The sequence below is a fragment of the Hypomesus transpacificus genome, chromosome 2, assembly GCF_021917145.1.
Source record: "Hypomesus transpacificus isolate Combined female chromosome 2, fHypTra1, whole genome shotgun sequence".
NCBI classification, from domain to species: Eukaryota; Metazoa; Chordata; class Actinopteri; order Osmeriformes; family Osmeridae; genus Hypomesus; species Hypomesus transpacificus.
Genome location: NC_061061.1, coordinates 10,141,007 through 10,163,689, shown reverse-complemented (window position 1 = coordinate 10,163,689; position 22,683 = coordinate 10,141,007). Strand labels below are relative to the sequence as shown.

Here is a 22,683-nt window from a genome sequence, read left to right as displayed (position 1 = left end):
CTAAGTACAAATAAGTTTACCTCTTTGATTTATCTTAAATCTGTCAATTTAGGCAAGAAATTAATTAAAAAAAGTGTTGAGGCCACTATAAACTGTGTAAACATGTCCTCAGAATGGTGTGATGGCGCTCAGGGCTATTTTACCCAGTCCTTGTCCTCCACAGGAGGAGGGAGAAGACCTTTGGCTCCAAACATCAGTCACCGACCCCCAGAGGTGGCTGGGAAGACATCGGGCGCATCATTTGAAATGCATGCCCCTACCTCCCCCCATGGGTAATGAAGGCTAATTGGAGGGGGGTGGGGGGGTGGACTAAATGATGCCTTTGGAAGAGTTCCCTGACCCCCCCCCCCCTGCCTTCTCGCCCAAATCCCCACCATAGGCTGTCTTGGTGTCATTCTGGCACCCCCACTAACATCCCCTAACCCTAACCCCACTAACATCCCCTAACCCTAACCCCACTAACATCCCCTAACCCCACTAACATCCCCTAACCCTAACCCCACTAACATCCCCTAACCCTAACCCCACTAACATCCCCTAACCCTAACCCCACTAACATCCCCTAACCCTAACCCCACTAACATCCCCTAACCCTAACCCCACTAACATCCCCTAACCCTAACCCCACTAACATCCCCTAACCCTAACCCCACTAACATCCCCTAACCCTAACCCCACTAACATCCCCTAACCCTAACCCCACTAACATCCCCAGTTGCACCCCCACTAACATCCCCTAACCCTAACCCCACTAACATCCCCAGTTGCACACTGTTTTGTCCTAATAGAAGTCTGTGAAGTTAGTGCCCGGAATACCAGCTTTCTTGTACAGTACCTTTGTGTTTTTCCATTATGTCCTAATTGAGTTTAGGTTGAGTAGTTTCTAATATTGAGTTGTAATAGTGCTAAAGCCAAATATAAAACATACACAATTCAAAAGTCTGTGCTTTAAATCAATGCAAGACATGCACTTTAAAGGTTATGTAAGATTATTTTGTTAGACTATTTCCCACTATTTGCTATTGGGAAATGTCATCCAGGGCGTACTGATAACAGTGTGTGTATGTTTTATGTCTACGTGTATTTTGCAGTCAGTGGAATGACCCTGTCTTGGTAAATAAATGCCTCCTCGGTTACTCTATGATTCATCCAGATGTTTGGCATCCAGCAAAAATGTATTATTTACTTAGACTGGCGAGAGAACGTGTTCTGATCAAACAGGTCTTGTGTAACGGTATGTCCTCACCGTTCCAGAGATAGAGCCATTAGGAATCACACCTGTTATCCCATATTCATTGTCTTTTTACAACCCCTCTGGATGACCTAGCTGATACAAGCAGTTGATTAAGAGTAACTTATATTGGTGACTAAATTGCACTAAATTACTGAGATTCGTATGACACAATTCCTCTATTTTGGCAATCTAAGTGTGTTAAAGGGAGCAGCCAGCTTATGTTTATGAACAACTTTCAAGGTTCACTTGCTATCAAGTGACCACATGACGTAGCTTAAGAACCTTGTTATGCAGTCTTATTCACGTATTTCTTTATCGTCTGAGTCACGTACAAGACATGTGAGACGTGTGTTACTGTCTTTGTCTTTTCTTTAGGAGTTTCCCTGTTCCCTGTTCACCAATCCACAACAGCAGAAAAAGCAAGTCAATAAATGTGTGTTTGAGTGAGGTGGAGAGAAGTGTTGTGGGAACAGATTGTGAAAATGTAATTGTCCTTGAGACTACAGTGACGAGAGGCTCTTCTCTCTCTCTCTCTCTCTCTCTCTCTCTCTCTCTCTCTCTCTCTCTCTCTCTCTCTCTCTCTCTCTCTCTCTCTCTCTCTCTCTGTCTCTCACTCTGTCTCTGTCTCTCTCTCTATCTCTCTCTCTGTCTCTCTCTCTGTCTCTGTCTCTCTCTCTCACACACACACACACACACAGCATCTGTTTGGTTTTAATCAGGATAATCAGCTACCTGGATGCCCCTGCCTAGGTCACATCTGGCACTGAACTACAGACTGTCAACCTCCACCAAAATACAAAGCACCAATACACATTATAATTTTATTATAATTTATTTAATGCTGCAATTTATGGTTTGTGAAAAGTGTAAAGGTGTAGAAAATGTATACTGGTTGTAAATGTTTTGTGTATGAGTAGAGTTAGAGTTGTGGCGGTGATTTAAACTTCCAGGCATTCACAAATCATATCTAATTTCTCCAAACTTCAAATAAAGCATCCAATCCTGATGTCATTGGTGGGCGTTACTGTAAGTCTCACTAGTGTGGCAAGCTATCTAGCCTGGTGGAGAGACACTGCGTCATGTTTAAACCATTCCATCGGAATGGTTTATTGGAATCCCTCTCATCAAGATTGTCCTAGCATGGTTAGCAAATGACTTATGTCTATGGAGGGTCATTTAGTATGATGTAAAATTAAATTAATAGTGAGCATTTTGTAGCATCTTACCCAGCTATTGTACTGGTGTCATCGATTACCCAATCTTAATTTAGCAGTCCGAGATACTGAATTAGCTGGAGAGGAGCAAAATCACAGCTAGCCAGAATACTAAATATCTAAAGGGACTTACAGTAAGCCAAATTATTATTATTTTTTACCACGTGGTAGGGTATTTACAATGTTTTTTATGTGCAGATCAGTTGTGATAAACAAATGTGTAGCAAGCATTATATTACAATACATGTTTTCAGTTTTTCTGTTAACTTTACAATGAAAAGGCAAATGCACATGCAGGGGGGCATTTGAACCCTTTTACTGTAATGCTCTAACCGCTGAGCTACACCCTTACAATTTGCAGACGAACTATCAGTACACTGTAGCTCACAGTTTCACGTTAATCATTGATAGGTTTTGCCTTGAACATGGATTTTTTACTAGTCAAATAAATGGTATCATGTTGAGCTACACAATTTGTTCTGGGTCTGACTGGACAGAGCCAGTGTGTGTGTGTGTGTGTGTGTGTGTGCGTGTGTGTGTGTGTGTGTGTGTTAGTGTGTGTGCGTGTGTGTGTGACTGTGAAGACTGTGAAAGCCACAGTAAAGGACAGGTCATAGGCGATAGACAGCAGAGCCAGATGGCACATGGTGATAGAGACTGGATATGTCTGTGGAGATTTTCCCACCAACACACCTTTGGCCACCTGCTGCTAGGCCTGTTGACCAACCCTAACAGTAGTTACAAACAAATTAGTGAAACAACCCAGCACATCAAAGACAGCAAAATATTGGAATGCCTTGGAAAGTTCACTCGGTTTATGATGGCTTTGAATTGCAACAGTGGGCATAAATAATTGACACTTGTCACATTGAACCTTTGCTTCCCACGAGGCAACAGACAATTCCATGTGACTTGACAGAGAACTACGCAGAATATAGTGGAGCTCCCATCACCCACCTCTTACTCAGCCAATGAAAAGGGGCCACCCCCAGAGAGCAGCGTCAGTATCTCTCTAGAGCTGTCTCTGCCTATAGTCTGCACCTTTGATTGCCACACACTTTACCCTGAGACTGCACCTGCCAGACCTTTCTTTGGACCATGCATACTAAAGGAAATTCCTGGTAAATGTTATTTTCATCAGCATCTTTTGACACTTCTTCACTCACTTATATCTTTCCTTATGACACCAGCCCAATCTTGATGATAAATCGATTTGCTCATCCATACATATATATTTTTGTAGCTATTGAAACCCAAACAAATGTGAATTTCTAATAAAACTACACACTTATACTGTTAATGACTGAAGTCTAGCTAATTCCAATGTAATTGTATAAATCAATGGGCATCTAATGCCACTTAAACCTTCTGTGGTCGCCTGACTTTTGATAATTTACAAGTCAGGTCACATAAGTGCACATCATGAATACAGCTAAGCCCAAATTGGATTTGAATTGGAAACAGGATATGCGAAAATACCACTCACGGGATTTACAATATGTGGAACAATTACTTTCATGCATTTCCTCAGGTCAGTCACCTAATTTTAAAGGAGCAGTGAGATCGGATCAGTATTCCTGCCATGCTTAAAACATTTTTTTTATCACCTCACCACCAATTTATGGTTTATGGTTTCAGGGCTGTTCCTGGATTATTTGATGGATAAATAAAACAGGCAATAATATACTTAAATCAAGATCAACATAAGTCTATCCATTACATCATTAGGTACAGTAGATTTGAATGTTAATGCGTTGGCAAAAATAAAAACTCAACCACAGAGTACAGAATAACAGTCTCACTGTTTGTTACTGATTGCATGATCCTCTGTAGTTTATCACACTGCAGACCTTGTTTCACACTAGAGACAACGATAATGTGGATAAGCTTATCCACAAAACAACAACGTTTACACCAAAGACAAATGTCTTTGAGACAAGTCAGAGAAAAAGAATCACCCAAATAACATGACCAAATGGCCCTGAAAAGTGTAATGGTTACGTTTCCAGTTTCAGTACTGACCATTCTTCTGTGAATCTCAACATGGTGTTTACAAAAACTCCTCTCTTTACCGTCGCTGTCTCTCTTTAACTGGCTGTCAAACACAGGATCATTTTAATAATGCCATCTCCCCCCTTTCCCAGCTGCTGCTCTTTTGACGACTACAAGCATACTTCTGAGTGGCTGCTAAGCCGGACAAGACACAGGCCAAGATAGCTGTGGTGTGTGGCTCAGGCCTGGGCTTGCTGGCAGACAGCGCCACCAACAAGCAGACCTTCCACTACACCGATATACCCAACTTCCCCGTCAGCACAGGTGAAGTGACGTTCCAATCACACTCAGTTTTCTGTGGTTCTTCCGTTGTTTGGGGGGGGGGGGTTATATGTAAAACATGGTTGATTAATCAATTATTTCAAAGTTTCAAAGTGATCAACGTCGCTTGAGTGTTAAGGGTGTGGTGTTAGTTTTCCTTGGTCAATAGTAATAAGACAATTGATCCAGTCAAGAAATTAATGGTTGGTGAAGGTGGGTGCTCTCTGGGTACTTCTTGTTTGTACTGTACTGTCTCTTGTTCAGTACAAAAAAAATACATTTTTGGGGCAATGTGAACTCGTACCGTTTTGACAAAAATAATAGGCATCACCTCTTCGCAAACATGACATCATCACAATCATCATATGCAGTGATTGTACCAAACATCAGGTGAACCTGCCTGGTGTTCGTAATCATGCCTTTGCAGCGAAGCTGTAATTTTCTCTCAAAAATTCTAACACAAAAAAAAGGAAAATAATGTATTGGTTGTTTGTTATTCAGATGTTATTTACAACTGAGACAGTTGAATGCATTTGGGTGTGTGTGTGTGTGTATTTTTTTATTGTGCGTTTGTCAAAGTGGTGCCCAGCTTGTAACAAATCACAACCAGCTAGAATGAATAACTGCAGCACATGAATAAAAGATTATGACTTGAGTAAAAATAGGCCCTAATATCTGCCAGAGAGACTTCTTATCATGATCTCTTGGACATATTCAATTATTCATGATGCAGAGGTAAATGTATCATGACTCATTAAGTGATCAGATGAACCTAATGGTGTTTGCATTATTATGACGGTAAAGAATTTAGTGTGTGGGTGTGTCAATGAATACAAGCAATAGCTGGTGTTTCATTGCCAAAATCTTTTTACTTACATGGAAATTAACTGTAATTGGCTCTGTTTTCAAAACAACACAAACTCCATGAATGCACCAGAAGCTTTCTTTCACATGTTTGAGGGGCAGTCTTGATTGGAACGCTGACATTTTTCAAATTACTCTCCATTCTAATTCACTTCATGTCCCAATCTTCCCTCGTTATTTTCTGGCTAATTTAAGCTTGTCAGACTTGGTTTGGAGCCAAGTGTTGAAAGGCTCCAGTTAAGGTTTGTCATTAAAACACTAATTGATGTTCAGTTAAGCATTAGTAGGGTTGGTATTGTCTTAATAAATAAAACATTGGTGGAAAAAATCTATTTACAGAACTTGTGTGATTTCAGGTAAACACAGACGGTTGTTCGGTTGCAGCTACTCTCCATTGTTTGTGGAATCAGGAAGTTCTGTGCAAAAGAGAAAGTATCATCTAGACAAACTCATGTTTAGGACTGCTCGCTTTGCCACTTTCAAAAGGTGTTTCCTATTAGAGTTTCAGTAAATAGGGGTTTCACCAGTACAAAACCTAATTGTTTTCTATAGCCCGCTTCTAAATAAATTGCCAATCACAATTTCTATTTTGACCATATCTATGTCAGTTAAGCTTAGGCAATAGCATTAGTGTTTCACGTACACTGTTAAAATGAATAACAGGCTGACTAGTTCATTTGTACAAAAATAAAAATGAGATGTGTAAATACAAGCAGTCCAAACATATATAATATAATCGAACATGTTGATTGTTCAAATATTTACATTCATATTTTAATAACTGGAATACTCAATGCTTCATTCAGTTTGTAAACTCTGTAAAAACAATTAACCTTTTTTCACTCCCATCTACTCATACAGAGCTGTAATATATGGTAATGCATCAAGAATGGCCCTAACAGTTAATACCAATGGTCCAGGTAATGTGCTGTCTAGACAAATGCTTTATCACCGACAAGACTGTCCATGAAAAAGCATGAATCGCTTCATCACATCGCCAAACGTTTCATGAACGACTAATCCTGTCCAGTTCGTTAAAGTGTTGTAATGCTTCCATTAGTTATGGAGAGCTGTTCAAATAAATAATACTCAGAAATTACTCCCCTCTTGCCTGTTGTGACATGATTTTTCAATTCCATATCCTTGAACAGAATTCTACAGCAGAGCAGCCAACCACAGTACAGTACCATCTCTTCCACTGCAAAAAAAAACATACAAAACCTTATGTATGGATGTGTCAATCATTGACTTGGGATTTGCCTCACTGTTGTGATGCACTGTAGGTACATATCCTAGTCACATGAAAACTGTAGGATTTTGTGTACCTGCTGTTCCATGTGGTAGTGCAGCCCTGACATTCATTTTGATTCTACCTCAAAAAATGCATGGAAGGTGCAACTTATTGCGAGTACACAGTAGTACTGGACTGTGTTCCTCAAAATGTCCAAAGAAATCCTGCGGCTGTCCTGTTCATGTATCTACTGTCTTCACAGTTCCCGGTCATGAGGGATGTCTGGTGTTCGGGAATGTGAAGGACAAGTCTTGTGTCTTCATGCAGGGAAGATTTCACCTGTATGAGGGTTACTCTCTGTGTAAGGTAAGTGCAAATGGTCATCGTCCCCAAGGAGTGGTGAAAAATACTGCAAGATCCCCCACAAACACACAAATACAACACCATTAACCATTAACTCTTAAATGGTACTTTAATTTTGCTATCAAGCATTCTGTATTACATTTAAACACTGGTAAAGTGTTAATTAATCTAATTAGATAAATTAAAGAAAGACATAACTATAGTTCTGGGTGTTTCAATCACTGAACAGTTTCCTATAAATCTATACAGCCAGGAGCGTTTGGTAGCATGTACCTACAAACACTGTAAGCATGATTTACATTTACGTTTACATTTATTCATTTAGCAGATGCTTTTATCCAAAGCGACTTCCAAAAGAGAGTTTTACAAAGTACATAGATCACTGATAATAACAACAATATAGCCCCAAAAACATTGCGGGTAGCCAAAACATGAAATAAGTGCCAAAGGGAAGAACCATAAGAGCATGGAGTTAAGCAAGTTACAATTAAACAACATGAATCGCTGTGATACCAAACCCTATTACGTTCCCAGTGACAGGATTCATACATTTGACCCATCAGCATTTTATCCTTCTGTCACCGTAAACATCAAACCATATCACATTGCAAACATCCAACAGGAGCAAATTTGCTTTATTCAAATATTCTGTTTTCTCTCCAGTGCTAACTTATCCTTTGACATCAAGGGGACTTCTCTTTGCATTTAGTTTACCATCTGTATACTCTCACCTCACTGGAGTAGGCCTGCTCCACCCTCATATATAACCCTTACCCGTTCCTACAAATGGAGAGAAAATATGTTTTGAAATATTCATCACTGGCGTGTGCTTTGCTCATATACGGCATCCAAAATAAGTAATGTGTGACACAAAATGGTGCCCTTTGGATTGGAACGCCACGCTAATGAGTCTCCATTTTGGCTCTGCAAGGTCATGTGAACTGAAGGAATACTGCTCCTATTTGTATAACAGAGAGGGGCTGACACCTCGGCCTTGGTCCATTAACTTTATCTGTCACAATCAGTGTGGCACAGAGCAGGAGGGTGCTGGTTTAACACTGGGAGGGCAAATGCTGACTCTGCAGAAGGCTGTATATTTTAATATCCAAAATGTTGAGAAAGGCAAGGTTTGCCACTATACTTATGTAAGACCTATTGCTCGATGGAACTAAATGAAGGTTATTGTGAGCCCCACAGGACGTCTTGGCAATAGTAATGGATGTTAAAGCGACAGGGCGAGTGTGACGTACTGTAAGTGGATAAGGCATGACAAGCATCAATCAACAGTGGACCGATATCAGAATTCATGACGTCTCGTCCCCCCAAAATAAACAAAATCAAGTTCAAGTCCAGGGTATGAAAAAGTAACATGCATACTGCATGCCCTATTCAAAATACAAATAAGGGAAAAAAAACATGGGAAAAAAGGAAGACATCTTTGTAAAAACGTTGATGTCACTTTTTTCTCATTTTTAGTAATGTCACACATTCATTTTAACGTGTTTGACTAAGTGCAACCTACCTCACATGACGAGTACTGCAATGAAATGTAATAAACAGCCAGGGCAAACTTTGGCCTGGTTACAGCTCTTAGCCCTTGTCTATCAGCCCAAGAACAGCGTATTCATGGTGTCACCATGAAGTTTAATGACATTGATCCATGTCTTGCTCCTATTTATTTCCTCCCCCTACACAGTTTCAGTCCAGACAGCATCAATTCAACTCTCCTTTAAGTCCTTGTCACCCTCGCAGTCTCAGCGGAGCGGAATTTTACAGACGCACACGTCCGAGGGGGGAATCATTTAGCCATCGCACAGGGTGTCAAGGATTCCTCCTCCAGTAGATTGCTGAGGAATCTTGTGTCGTCCGGACTGGCATGGCGAGTTTTTGCGGAGTAATTGCGGCACTGACAACATGACATGATATATTAGAATCACCCTTCATGGCCATGGGATGCTGGGGGCATTAGTGATGCGTCAAGCTTTTTTAACTTTTACCTAGGGTCAATGTGTTGCCCCAGTCATTGGGGCCAAATAACATAAGGTTTTCTCTGTCCCTCAGAAAAATAAGCACCCATTTATCACAAAAATGGCTGGCTTTGATAACTGCTGTTTTACAAAGAGGTTTTGCTCTTCTTGGCAATTCTGTTTTGAGCTAGCCGTGGCCATGCTTTGCTATTTATCCCTGACCCTATCCACAAAGACTGCATTTGACCATAAACAGACAATTTATGGTATGATATGACAGTCTATAAAAGCCTTAGGATACACAGAAGGTGTATAGACGAGATGAGATATTAGGGACGCTGTTTCAACCCAACAAAGGTGCTAGATATTATACTTCCTTCATCAACCATGACCTTGGAGAAAAGGTTAGTCGCATATTGTCTCATTTCATTTTCTTTTAGGTGTCTAGAGAGGAAGAAAGGGCAAAGGAAAGAGACGCCTCATCTCCATGCCTCAAAGATAGCTCCCTGTAAACCTCCACAAGCCCTCATCCTCTCTCTCATTCCACTGACCTGAGCACACCAAGGACAAGATAGCCCATCAGATCATCTGAGGCAGCCTTATAGAGTGTACCTGTCAGGCCTTACCAAATATTCACAGACTTGGGCTCTGGAAAAAAAGTCAAGTCAAGTCGTATCTTTACCCTATCGAGATGGAATTGACATGGTTTACTGGCAAAGGCTAATGTGGTGTACGTAGCTAGCAGAGAGGAACTGAAGAGGTTTCTGGGTGTGTTGAGCCTTTGCTCCATGGCTCAATAGCCCAGACAAAGCGACAAATCAATTTCTGCTAAATTTACCTCAGCGCGCATGCAACCGATGCAGCTGTGGTTTCAGGCTGCCTTCCACTCATCCTTCTGTCTCTGTTGTTCTCACACTCCCTTTCATCACAAACAAACTGAAGCACATACTAGATATTAATTCATTATCTCTCATACGTAAAAGAGCTGTGCATCTACTCTTGGGTTCGGCTCTCTTTCTTCCATCCCTCTCTTTTTCCTTGTGCTGTTGGACTGCACTGAGAAAGTCTCTCCCTCTTTTTCTTTCTCACTTTCTCTCTCACTCTCTCTCTTTCACTTTCTCTCACTTTCTCACACATAGCTCTCTCTTTCGCTCTCTCTCTCCCTCTCTCTGTCAGACACACAATACTATCCGACAGCACTGGGTGATGTGACACCAGGGTGTCGATACACTCCATCAACCCTTGTCCACAGCTGAAGATGTGACACGCTGGCACCTGCAGCCCAAAAACGATCCGCCCATCAACCACAGAATCGATGGTCACAAGTATGCCCAAGCATGTGAAAACAAACATAATCTGCAGCTGTCTTTAAAAGACGGCAATTGCAAATGTTTTCACATTTTACAAAGCAACACTTGTATGGTGCACCAACCATGTTGGAGGTCTATTCACAATCTCTAGCATGGGTCATAGGAGACTGATGGTACTGTAGATTGAAGAGAAGCTATTTTCAGCTCAGTTTCAAGCTTGGATGGGAAAAAAACAGGAAGAGGGCACAAATGCAAACACATTGCTCACATCCAAATGCACACAGACACATACAAACAGAAACGTTCCTCCACTGATTCCCTATCAGTGTAGTCGGAGGTGTTTCATATCCTTCCCTTGCAGGGTGGGATGCACGGCTCGGTTAATTAGCTGGCTGGCTTTGTCATCCCTCTGTGACCTCCTTCTTTCTCTGTCTTTCTATTAATCTCTCACAATGAGAAGTGCCTTTTCTTCATTCTGCTAACGATAGCATGGGAATAGCATTCTCTTTGGAGTTATACAGTTTGCTTCAGTGCTAGATTTGCAGTACAAAGTACAAAAATACTCAAATACACACTGAAAAACCAAATACTTGTGTAGTATGCTCACATATAAGACACTAATACGTCAAACACAAACGTGCTGACATAGTAAAAATACTGAACTAGAAATAAGCACAAACAAAGAGTTGTCAGGTAGAGGGGGGGCGCAAAGGGATTCAAGGGGATTGGGAGACTGAAAGGCGGAGAGAGAGTTCAACAAGAGAGGTTATGGAAGTGGACCGTCACAGCATAGACAGAAAAGTGGGGGGGTCATGTCAGAGAGGTGGCGAGAGAGGGTGACAGGGAGAGAGGAGGAATAGAGAGCAGCTGCAAAGGTGATTTGGCATTGAAACATATTCACCAATTACACTGCAGGATGACAGCCACCCCTGGTGCCCAAGCTGCCAAAATCTACCAACTACATGAGTCATTGTCCATGCACACTCACACAAACACACTCACACAAACACGGAGAGATAGACACGGACACACAAAGTCTGGCATACATGGTCGGACATACAAACCCATTGCACGCATGCCTTGCAACACCAAACGTGAAACAGAATTTATCGAAGAATTCTCCTCAGCTCTCAATTAGCATTGACTACTGCAAATCCCTTCCACTCTCTTATCCTCTTCCAAACCTCCGTTTCTCCACCTCTCTAAAAACATTCATCTATCTTTTCTCCTCTTTCCCCTCTTACATTCTCTCCCTTTCTTCTGCTTGCTCCTTCACTCCAATCCTTCACACCCTCTCTTCTCCACCAACCTCTTTCATCCCTGCCTTCCACTGTCATTGTCTCTCCGCCCCCCCCCCCCAGGTCACGTTCCCCGTGCGGATCTTCAAGCTCCTGGGCGTCGAGACCATCATAGTGACCAACGCCTCAGGCGGCTTGTGCCAGGACTTCAAAGTGGGCGACATCATGATCATCAAGGACCACATTAACCTGCCAGGCTTCGCCGGGCAGCACCCGCTGTGCGGACCTAATGACGAACGGTACAACAAGGGAGGGGGGCAAGGGGTAGAACATGAAATGGACAGAGGGAAAGAGGAAAAGAATGAAAAGACAGGGGGAGGGAAATGGAGGACCTAGGGTTGGGGGAGAGGGTAACATCCACTGCATGGTGCCAATAAGAGACACACACAGAGAGAGAGAGAGAGAGAGAGAGAGAGAGAGAGAGAGAGAGAGAGAGAGAGAGAGAGAGGGAGGTAAAGAGAAAAAGAGAGGAAGATCATTCTGCGTGTGTGTGTGTGTGTGTGTGGCCTCATTAGAATTAAAAGCACCATTCCCAAAAGAGAGAAATGGATGAAGAGAAAGGAAGGGGGGAAAGTCGAAGGTGGTAAGGGATAGAAAGAGGGTTGGGTGAAGCAAAAGCCACAATATTTCATGGTACAAGAGAGATGGAAAGAGAGGGAGAGGGAAAAGAGAGGAGAAGATGAGAAGCTTCACAGAATACCACCCAAGGAATACCTCAAAATTATGAACACGAATGGAATGGAGGGATTGTGAGAAAGAGGTGGAGAACAAAGGGAGAGAGGATGAGAGGGAGTGTGGGTGAGAGGGGAGGTGAAGGAAGTCAGGGGAAGCAGGAAAAATTAATTTGTTTTTCAAGTAATGGAGAAATGGGGGGAAAACGTGTCAACTAGGGTGAAGTAGAAGGAAAGAAAGAGATGCTAAGATAATGAGGAAATAGAATGGGAAATGAGAATGTACAGAAGTGATGGATGGAGAGGGTCAGAAATCTAGTTTACACCATTGCAATATTGATAAGAAACGCGCCTGTCATTTACCACTGCCCACAAACCCATCAAGACATACAGTAAAATACACAATTCAATTTATTTCCAGAACTAAAATGAATCCAAAAGTCATGTTCATGGTTACTCACATCCATGCTTTGTAAATGTACAGGGAGGAAAGATAACTTAGAAACACCATTTTTTAGATTTGCTTTCAAATGAGTTTACTTCAGTTTCATGCTACATGTAACCTGTGGCATCCTACCAGTTCAGTTTGCACTACAGTTGGGGTCAGTCGAAACATGAAATGCTTTACAATAGTAATCTTTCAAATTTACTGGAAATTTGAATTTGAAATCAGGTATTGGAAAAATAAATATTCCCAGTTTGAGGGGAAAAACGTAGCCATGTTGCTACAGTACATCGGTGAGAGAGCATCCACTCCAGTCACCTATAATGCCCATAATCACCTATATAGGTCATTTAAAGGTCATATGGATTAGATGGTATTGAGCTGTGTCTGTAAACCAACAGGTTCGGGATCCGCTTTCCCTGCATGTCAGACGCCTACAGCAAGGACCTGAGGAAGCTAGCCATGGACATCAGCGCTGAGCTGGGCTATAGCAACTTTGTCCAAGAGGGGGTTTACTGCATGGTGAGCGGGCCCAACTTTGAGACCATTGCGGAGGCCCGCATGCTGCAAATCCTGGGGAGTGACTCTGTTGGTGAGGGGAGACACAACATTGGCAAATATTTGTCTCAGGTCCTGTCCCAAAATGTCTTCATCTCTGCTTGCCTATTACCCATGGCTAATTACCTCAGTATTTCATGAGATCTAACCATTTTGGGTTGAAATGAGTGTAAAGAGTGCTATTCTGTCGCCACCAACCATACAGAGTGTCATGGGAATTCCCCCCTATCATATCAGTTTTGTAGCGCTTTACAGCAGGGTACGTTTTGAGCCCACAACCTCCTGCTCAGCAGTCAGTTGCACTGCCCGCTACACTCCAAACAGGGAACATCCCACATGAGGAAGCAAGACACCGTCTACCACGGGACTCTGTAAACCCTAAACACATTGAGCGAAACCACATGCACTAATCTACTAATTGGCCGTACCTCGTAAAGCCCCCCGGTGGGCTCGTTAATAAATGATGACTCTTAGCTTCTCTAACAGAGGCGAAGCATGGTAATTAGCGTAGCTATTAGGTCAACAGAGGCCGCTACACGGTGGGATGCTAATTGGTCGGCTGGGCTGATCCAGAAGCAAATAGCTGTCAGATCTGCTAACCAAGCCGTACCTGTAATAATGTGCCACGTCTGATACTCACAGCCATATTTTATTGTTGAGTCCCCTACAGATCTGTCTATTCCCACGTAGTGAGTCATGAACATAGATCGTTGTAGCCATGTAGCAACAAAGTATTGGGGGCCATTTTACATTCCTTGCATTTGTGACCTAGCAGTTGTTAATAGGCTACAGACTTCTGTGTTTTGGATAAAATTGTTGATGGTTACAACATGGGGTTAGGGTCTTAGTCTATGCTTTAATTAAAATATATGTCTCTGTCATTGAAACAGTTTCACTAGAACAGGCATCGGGTTTTTTTTGGGGGGGGGGGGGGGTTGCTCTTCTATTGGAGGAGTATACAGGCTGTACCAGAATATTCTCTGAAGTGGCTTACTGTGCATCTTTCTATCTCCAAATGCATATTTGTTTTTGTTTGTTTATACTTCAGCATGCCCCTCATGATTGTATAACTCATGATATGTTCACAGTGGCCTGCCAGTGTCTCCTGAAGGGTTTTCTCATTAAATGTTAACAGTGGGAATTGGTCCTTGCCTTAACTCGGGGTCAACACAGAGGGAGAGGCTAATGACTTAGCGTAGCATGATCACTTGTTTACTTGTATACTGTACACACACACACACACACACACATGTACAGTGATCCTACGGCACCCACAACCAAACCCCCCGTTGAGTGTTTTTCACTACTGGATTAATTGCCATTTAATCAAAGACTTTCCCCCTGCTCCCCCAAATGCCCTTTTCTCCCTCCTCCCCTGCCACTGCCTTTCTACCATCCTCACACACAACCTCTCCCTTCTCATCCCGTTCTCTGATCTTACCTCCTTCGTGCCTTCATTCTTCTTCTTGCAACATCCCCTGCTTGCACTGTCCTCGACATCCAATCTGTTTTTCCAATCCTTGAACTCTCTACCCCCCCCCCCCTCCCCCCACATCTGCTATCCCCCCTAACCCACTGCCCTCCTCTCTTCTGGACAGGTATGAGCACGGTGCCAGAGGTGACGGTGGCTAAACACTGTGGCCTGCGAGTCTTTGGCCTGTCCCTAATCACCAACAAGGTCTGACATCTATTCTGTTGCATATTCAATTGTCTATATTCCCAGCATAACATTGACTTTGACTACACAGTCACGCAGTCCTCCACCAAATAACTTTGAACTGCATAGATTTGCAATGTTCACTGTAAATAAACATTTTTTGGGGGGTGGTGGGGGGCGTGCTGTGGGATTATTCCTAGGTGTCGCTGGACTACAGTCGCGAGGAGAAAGTCAACCACGAGGAGGTTCTCCAGATCAGCAAGATGCGGGCGGAGATGCTGCAGCAGATGCTCAACACCCTCATCGCTCGCTCCCACCAGGTGGACCAGGGCATCAACGGCAACTGAGGAGGAGGAGAGGGACGGAGGGTGGGGAAGGGAGGCAGGAGAGGTGGGGGAGGAAGGTGTAAAATGTGAAAGGGGGATAGGAGGGGGGATGAAGGGTGGGAGGTGGGGTGGGGAGAGGAAAAGGAGTGTAAAAGGAGTAATGCTGAGATGAAGAGGAGAGTGGGAGAAGCGAGGTGGCGAGAGGAGGGGAGAGAGAGGTGGAGGAGAGGTGGGGCTGACCTACAGGAGATATTCCAAGTATGAGAGAGAGGGGAAGGTGAAAAATGGGTTGAGGGACCTGGAGATAGATGCTCGGGTGGATAGGAGAGACCGGAAGAGAAAGAAAGGGGGAGGTACAGAGGTGTAGATAGAGCCCAAGAGATGGATAGAACCACAAGTGCACACACAAGCATACACACAGAAATATATCTTTCTTTGCACAAGTCTAACTTCTCAATCTAGTGTTCTTAACAAAATAAAAAAAGTGAAACCCCTTTTTGGATGTAATTAAATTTCCTAAAGCCATCTTAAGCTTTTTCCCCACAGAGCCAGAATGTTAAACATTTTAAAGCATATTTGAAGATACAATCTTAAGCACTGAAACAAGGATATTTAATAGTATTTTTAACCTCAACTGAAGCTGTGGCACTACCTGAAAGCGGAGGGAGAGACAGGGAGAGAGAAAGAGAGAAAGAAAGAGAGAGAAAAATGAGAAGGGAGAGGAAGACTGTAGATATTGAAAGAAGTGAGAGCCAGGGTGATGTAAAGAAAGGGAGAGAGGAGAGGATGATAAACGAACACCACAAATGTTTTTCTCCGTGAAGTACAGTACATATGAAAACCCTCCAACCAGAAAATTGCATTTAATGACAGATGGTGTGCAAAAGATACACAACCAAACCAATATCCAGATGATAATAATCCTTTTCAAATCTGATTTTCCTTCCTTAGCTGTTGTTTGGTCACAGAAAAACAGCTTCCTAAGTGATTATTTTTGTTCCCCAACTGCTTTTGTGTGATTATCATGTTTAAGTTCTGACATTGTTTATAGCAAGAGCCCAATACTATATTTAGTGCTTCATTAAGTTTTTCAAATTAACAGAAATAGTTTGAGTAGTTAAATCTTCACAATTTTTATGGAAGGCTTTTTAAATGGACATGTCATTACCGATTTGGAATTATATGCACACCATAAAAACATGTTTACAGTCAGTCATGTTGAACCACATAAAGAAAAAATGCCCCCCATTTGTTTTATCACAATCTTTCATTTCTGAGCTCTACTTTAATCTAAGTGAAACTGTGTGACATACACCTATAAATGCTAAACAAGAGAACGACAAATTGAGAATATAAGTGCACACAGACGATATTTACTGGGCTTCTTCAGCCAAAGTTATGCTGAGTCATCCCCTGCACTGTAGTGATAAGGCTTGCAGGACACAGATGTGTTTAATGACATCATATTGTTGTATATATATAAATAAATAAATCATAAAACAATCAGACTGCCTATTTGTTTGCAAATGCGTGTGTATGTGTACTGTATATGTGTGTGTAAAAAACTGTTGGACTGACCTCAGCTTTGATAAGCAATTACAGTACAGTTACATTGCAATTACATTACAATTGGGACCAGAAACGGTTTACCTAATTTTCTGTTCTGAATAAGAGCAGCAAAGTACATAAAGCTGTGTACTGTTTTCACTCTGACTCTAACTATCTAACTTTAGTTGACTATCTTTATTTAGGTCAAAGTTCCATATAGATTGATTCTAGTAGATGTGCCATAAACTCAGTCCTAATGGGCCTTGGCAAAAAATGACATACTTTGTTTAACAATTTGGAGATGGATTGGTGGCATCTTACAAAGGGCTGATTTATAAATACAGTTATGAGATCCCTAGACAAATCACTCACACTAACCTGCCCAGTCAAACAAGGCGTGGGGGGGGGGGGGGCAGGGTTAGGGAAGAAGTTCGATCACAATCATTTTTTTCGATTTTAACACCAAAGAAATTGCAGACTTCTCAAGATACGTTTTTCTTTTTTTCTCTTCCCCCTGCCTCCCTGTCACAATAAGAAAATACAAATGATCTCCATGATTGCTAAAGACCCCATCACAATATACAGAATGAGTGATTATTTTGTTATTTTAACTAATACAATGCCTGATTGAGTGATCCAAGGATCCATCTCTCAGCCAATCGTTAGCTAGCTTAATAAAAAATGGTGGGCAATCTTGCTGCTGTGACTGGTTGCTGGTTTTCCTAGTTAAACACACATGCTTTCTCTTGTACATTTCCCCATTTTGAAACTTTCTGGATAGCTTCAGTCTGTCAGTTAGCCACCACCACTGACAGTAGATGGCTTTAGTACAACTGATGTGGGTAGCTTTGATAGCTAAGGTTAAGCCAAACTATAGCCTACTGTGTATCTAGGCTGCTATAACCCTACCTATCCTTGACTCTTCGCATCACAATTGCTCTCATTTTATGGCAATGTGAGAAATGGAACGTTCAGTGACAAAGTGGATCCTGTGTTGGACACTTGGTTTCTCCATAAAAACTTTCCCAGTAGCTTCAGAGAAAGAGAGTCTTGTTGCAAGCACAAGTACAGTGCCCATGTGGAGAACTCTAGGCAGGGAATGCTTTTAGATATTTATATTTGTTGTGTTTACATATTTAGGCCTATATTTATCTGTAGGGTACTATGTTTAACAGTAGACACTGGACTTGGGTTGTGGGGCAAGACACCTGACTACATGCCACCTCATACTATGCCCAGACAGACAGACAAGAGTTAACCTAAATTTAGTTTTTGAGTATTTGCATACAAGGGGCATGTTCGGCAACTTAGATAATTTAGTATGTTGGATTGTGTAGAATTGACATTGATAATGTCAGGATATGAGGAGTGTAAAGAAAGGTTACCAGCTAAATCTAACACATTGGAAGCCAACAATGCCTGCAGAATATGCTAAATTAATAAAAAAAAACAGTGGACTCATGTGCGCTGTTTGCAGCTCATAAAATCCATGGCTCTATAGCTTAATGCAGCTAAAATGGTGTTGAGAAGTAAATGTTTTGAGGCCGATGTATTCTTGGTAAACTGAAACAGTTCATCGAAACAACATCACTGCACGTCCGTGAGTCCTGAGCAAGAAACATGTCAACTTGATACAGACTGAAGTGCAAATTGAGCAACAGACAGACACACAGAGATTCCTGGAATTGTAGTTTGATTACACCAGAATTGTTATTGAAAACCAAAGGAAAGACTAATGTGGCTTTGTTTTCAGGTAAGTGTTGTGTATGTGTTTCCGTAAATATTGAAAAATGTACTTACCTTACCTTAACATTTACTGATAAATAGATACATTCTTAAATTACATGTATGTACTTTTGGCAACACGTTAATTCTCTGATGAGTATAAATATTGTGTGCATTTTGCATCTCATTGTCACTGGTGTTAGAAGTAGGCTATTTAAAGGCAGCCCTCAATAGTTACAGGAATCCAAGAGCATGAGTAAAGCAAAAACGTGATGTCTCTCTTTTAAAAGCAAATGTCATAACTCATAAATATTCATGCACATTCATAATCATCAAGCCATTAACTTTTTTATCAGTAACATTTAATTATGTAAATGCTTTCCCATGAATGAATTTCCTTTTAGAAGAAGCAGACAGTTTTTTGTTTTACATATTATCACAAATTGCAATCAAATAGGCAATTTCCGTGTTTGTTTTATTGCTGGGTTACTTATCAATTCACCGATTGGTTATTTGCAAATCTGTCAAAGAATGATAGTTATGTTTTTTGACAAACTTAAGACAACACAGCACTAAACTATGCATGCTGTAGATGAAACAACGTAGTATACAGTAGACTGAAGTTCCAGTTGTGATTAGCATTTTTTGGCTGTTTAATTCAGTTAATCTGTTTTGTAATTGAGTATAATACCTCAATACAGTAGTATTACATAGTTAAAACAAACAACTTCCTTGTCTGTTACTTAATGTGGCTAACTAATCTGTTAACTAATCTGTTAACTAATCTGCCCGATTAATATACACATAAATAAAGCCACTTTCAGAGTAACCTCATGTGAACCATGAGCTCCATTATCAGTTCTATTATTCTTTTCATTTCATTATTCACTTTAAGCCCCACAGATGAATGTTCAACAATCCGGGGCCAAGCATAATAATCAATTTGACAACACGCTTTTACATTAACATTATGAAAATAACTAATCTGTCCTATGTGTTTCATTTGAAATCCCAGAGATGCGCAAAAGGTTAAATAACGTGTTTGTTTCAACAGTGGCAAAACCTAATTTCAACCTGCTTCATGTTGGATGACGTACCTGCTAACTGGCGATTATGACCTTGTGTATGTCTCACTCTAATTTATGTTAACTCAAAAACAACTGTTGTATTATTTGTCAGTATGTTACCTACTGAGAAAGATTGTTTGGCAGATCTTTATCATGGAGAGTACATCGAATATCATGATCATTTCCATGGAAACAGTAAGGCTTTTTGGTTATGAAAAAAAGGGTTATATAGTGGCCCACTATTACTGGGTATCTAACTTATCTGACGTCAGTGCTGTAACATATCCCATAAGATAATTTCCATTTAATGTTCCTATGTATGAGCCAACATGGTCAAATGAACAGTACTCAACCCCATATTCTGGAAAAAGGATAAATACACAACAGTGTCTGCTTAATGTCAAATAAAAAATGTGGTACCAAAGCAGCTGGAATTCCAAATCATGCAAAAAAGAAAAAATTGAAAGTACGACTCAGCAGAATATGTATGCCATTCAGTTAAATCTGTGTGCCCTCCTGGCTTCCCATTGAAGCTAACAACCCATCTCTTAGAAGGAGGTTTAAAGTTGAAATCCGTCACTGAAAATCCCACCCATTCATTGATCTCAAAGACTCAAGGGCGCCAAAAAGCTGGAAAGGGAATTAATAACTGGAAGTGAGAAATAAAAATGCTCTTTGGTGCATTATGGGAAATGCGTAAAATGTGACATCATAGTAATATGTCAGTCATAACAGAATGTCAGCCAATATGAGAGGTTGTACATATTTGTGCAATATTTTAGTTCCTAGGTTTAAACCTTATTCCTGATACTGTGGGGTCTGGGCTCCTCTGGTGGATTCCAAACCGTAAAGAAAAATGGAAGGGGGCGGAGGATGTCCCAGACAGCCCCAGTATTACTTGGCTGCCGCCAGAGTTTACAACACTGTCTCGCCATATTGCATTTTGAGGATTTATGCTGTGTGTAATAAGAAAAGAAAATACTTGAAGAAGACTGTTATTTAGAAATTCTGGGCATTTTATGAACCCTCCATCCTCATCCAGACAGTAGACACTCAGGTTCAGTTGAATAATAACTGGAGAAGTCTGTTGAGTTACTGATTGGACTGGCACAAACCCAGGCAGAGGAGGATATGAGTTGGCAAGCTTGGCTAATGTACAGGTGTTTTATTGTTTTGCCCCTACAGTTAGACTAACAGCAAGGCGAGGAAAGCAAGGGGACTATTTCCGGATGGGAATAAATACATCTGATCTTAACTTTGAAGACAAGAGCAGGCGCTGTGGACTGAGGCAGCAACATAAACATTAAGAAAAATAAAGCACAGAGGTCTGTATCACAGGACTTGCCTTGTGAGAGCCTGGGAGTGGGTTTTACTTTGGGGTTTCATGTTGTGTACTGGTGTACATCTATTTTGAAATGGGCTTGCCTGATAGAAATTGGTTGCAGAGGCTTATGTGGAAAGAACATATAATATTTATTTTAACTTGAATGTCGGAGACACTAGGAAACGATTCCCCCTGCGAAAAACACTCCAACCGAATCTACTCAACTGCATTTAGGCTTGAATTGAATGACTTTCTCAGACATCCAATTTTAATCCAGATTACATAGCTTCACATCTTAGTTTACAATTGAAGTTAAACTCAGTTTTGTTCCCAATCGGAACAAGATACTTCTGCTGATCTTTGAGGGCTCCCTCAATAGGTCCAGTTGAAGCTGTACTGCATACATAGTGTTTCAGAGGTGTGCCAGTGATGGTATTTGAATGCAAAGCACGATGCAGAGAGGGCCCTGGAGTTAATGGTGTGACACTGCCTGTCTGTAGAGAACAGGCTCACAGAAGCGCAAACAAGCGTTGCTTGTGCATGACACAGACTGTTGTTGGTATCTGTAGAGACTGTGTCACTACAACTGGGAAGACTCCCTTAACAGTTTGTGGTGTAACACCCCCAACATACACAGCAGGAATACTAATAAACTATACTGGTTATAATGCTATTACTGCATGTAAAGTACTACCACCAACATACTGCATGAATGCCAATAAACTATAGTTTCATATAAACTATAATATAGATATTTTTTGTACAATGAATCCCTGCATTTGTAAAACAATTCCCACAAGGGAAACTCTATGATCAATATTCATAACAAATGATGTTGGATGGTATCACTCAAATTTAATTATAAACTGTTTATGGTGCAATTCTTAACACCAATAAAAACTGCTAAATTGCATAGTATGCCTTAATGACATTTCAGTACACATCAGCTCTTCACATAATAATGACAAGTCATCGAGTGAATACCGACCTTGTTGTGGTTCAAGTCAGTAGGCTGAACAGGGTGATGTTCCTGTAATATTTACATTTACTCATGACATTTCCCTGGTCATTCATTATTCATAATGAGCCCACATGTCGTCTCGCAGGTGACTAAGGCTGGAGATGGGCCACCTCAGGTGTGTTTCACAGAAAAACTGTTTGTGTGACACACCGCCAACATTACTCACACTCTCTGTCTGCCAGCTCTCCCACTGGGTAAACACTTTCCATTTTCCTACTACACGGCCAGGTTGTAAACAGCTTGTACTAATGAATACTTTAAAAGAAGAGCAAATTTCACTTCCACATTAATATACATTTGATTGTTTTCAAAAAAATCAATTGGCTACCCGTGTGTGACTGACAGATTACAAGGATTACAAAGCTACTGGACACCACAGTTGGATACTATGTTGTTGGATGTCATTGTCAGAATTTATGTCATCTAATGTGTGGGCAGATGCTACTTTAAAGTTTACAGTTTTCGTGGAAACTGTTAATAACTATAGTTAGCATGCCGTCCATTAATTAGCTTTTTGGAGGGAAAGTACGCTCCGTTGCATTTTGAT

The 22,683-nt window shown here is 41.2% G+C and overlaps 1 protein-coding gene across 1 annotated transcript; it reads left to right on the top strand.

Moving 5' to 3' along the window:
* The first annotated feature begins 3,473 nt into the window (after window positions 1-3,473).
* Window positions 3,474-15,531, top strand: pnp4b (purine nucleoside phosphorylase 4b). Its single transcript, XM_047036679.1, is given in 8 exon segments — window positions 3,474-3,569; window positions 4,593-4,657; window positions 4,660-4,764; window positions 7,119-7,222; window positions 11,858-12,033; window positions 13,312-13,502; window positions 15,067-15,146; window positions 15,326-15,531. Coding segments are annotated over 8 exon segments (891 nt in total). The 5' UTR covers window positions 3,474-3,546; the 3' UTR covers window positions 15,473-15,531.
* The last annotated feature ends 7,152 nt before the right edge of the window (window positions 15,532-22,683 follow it).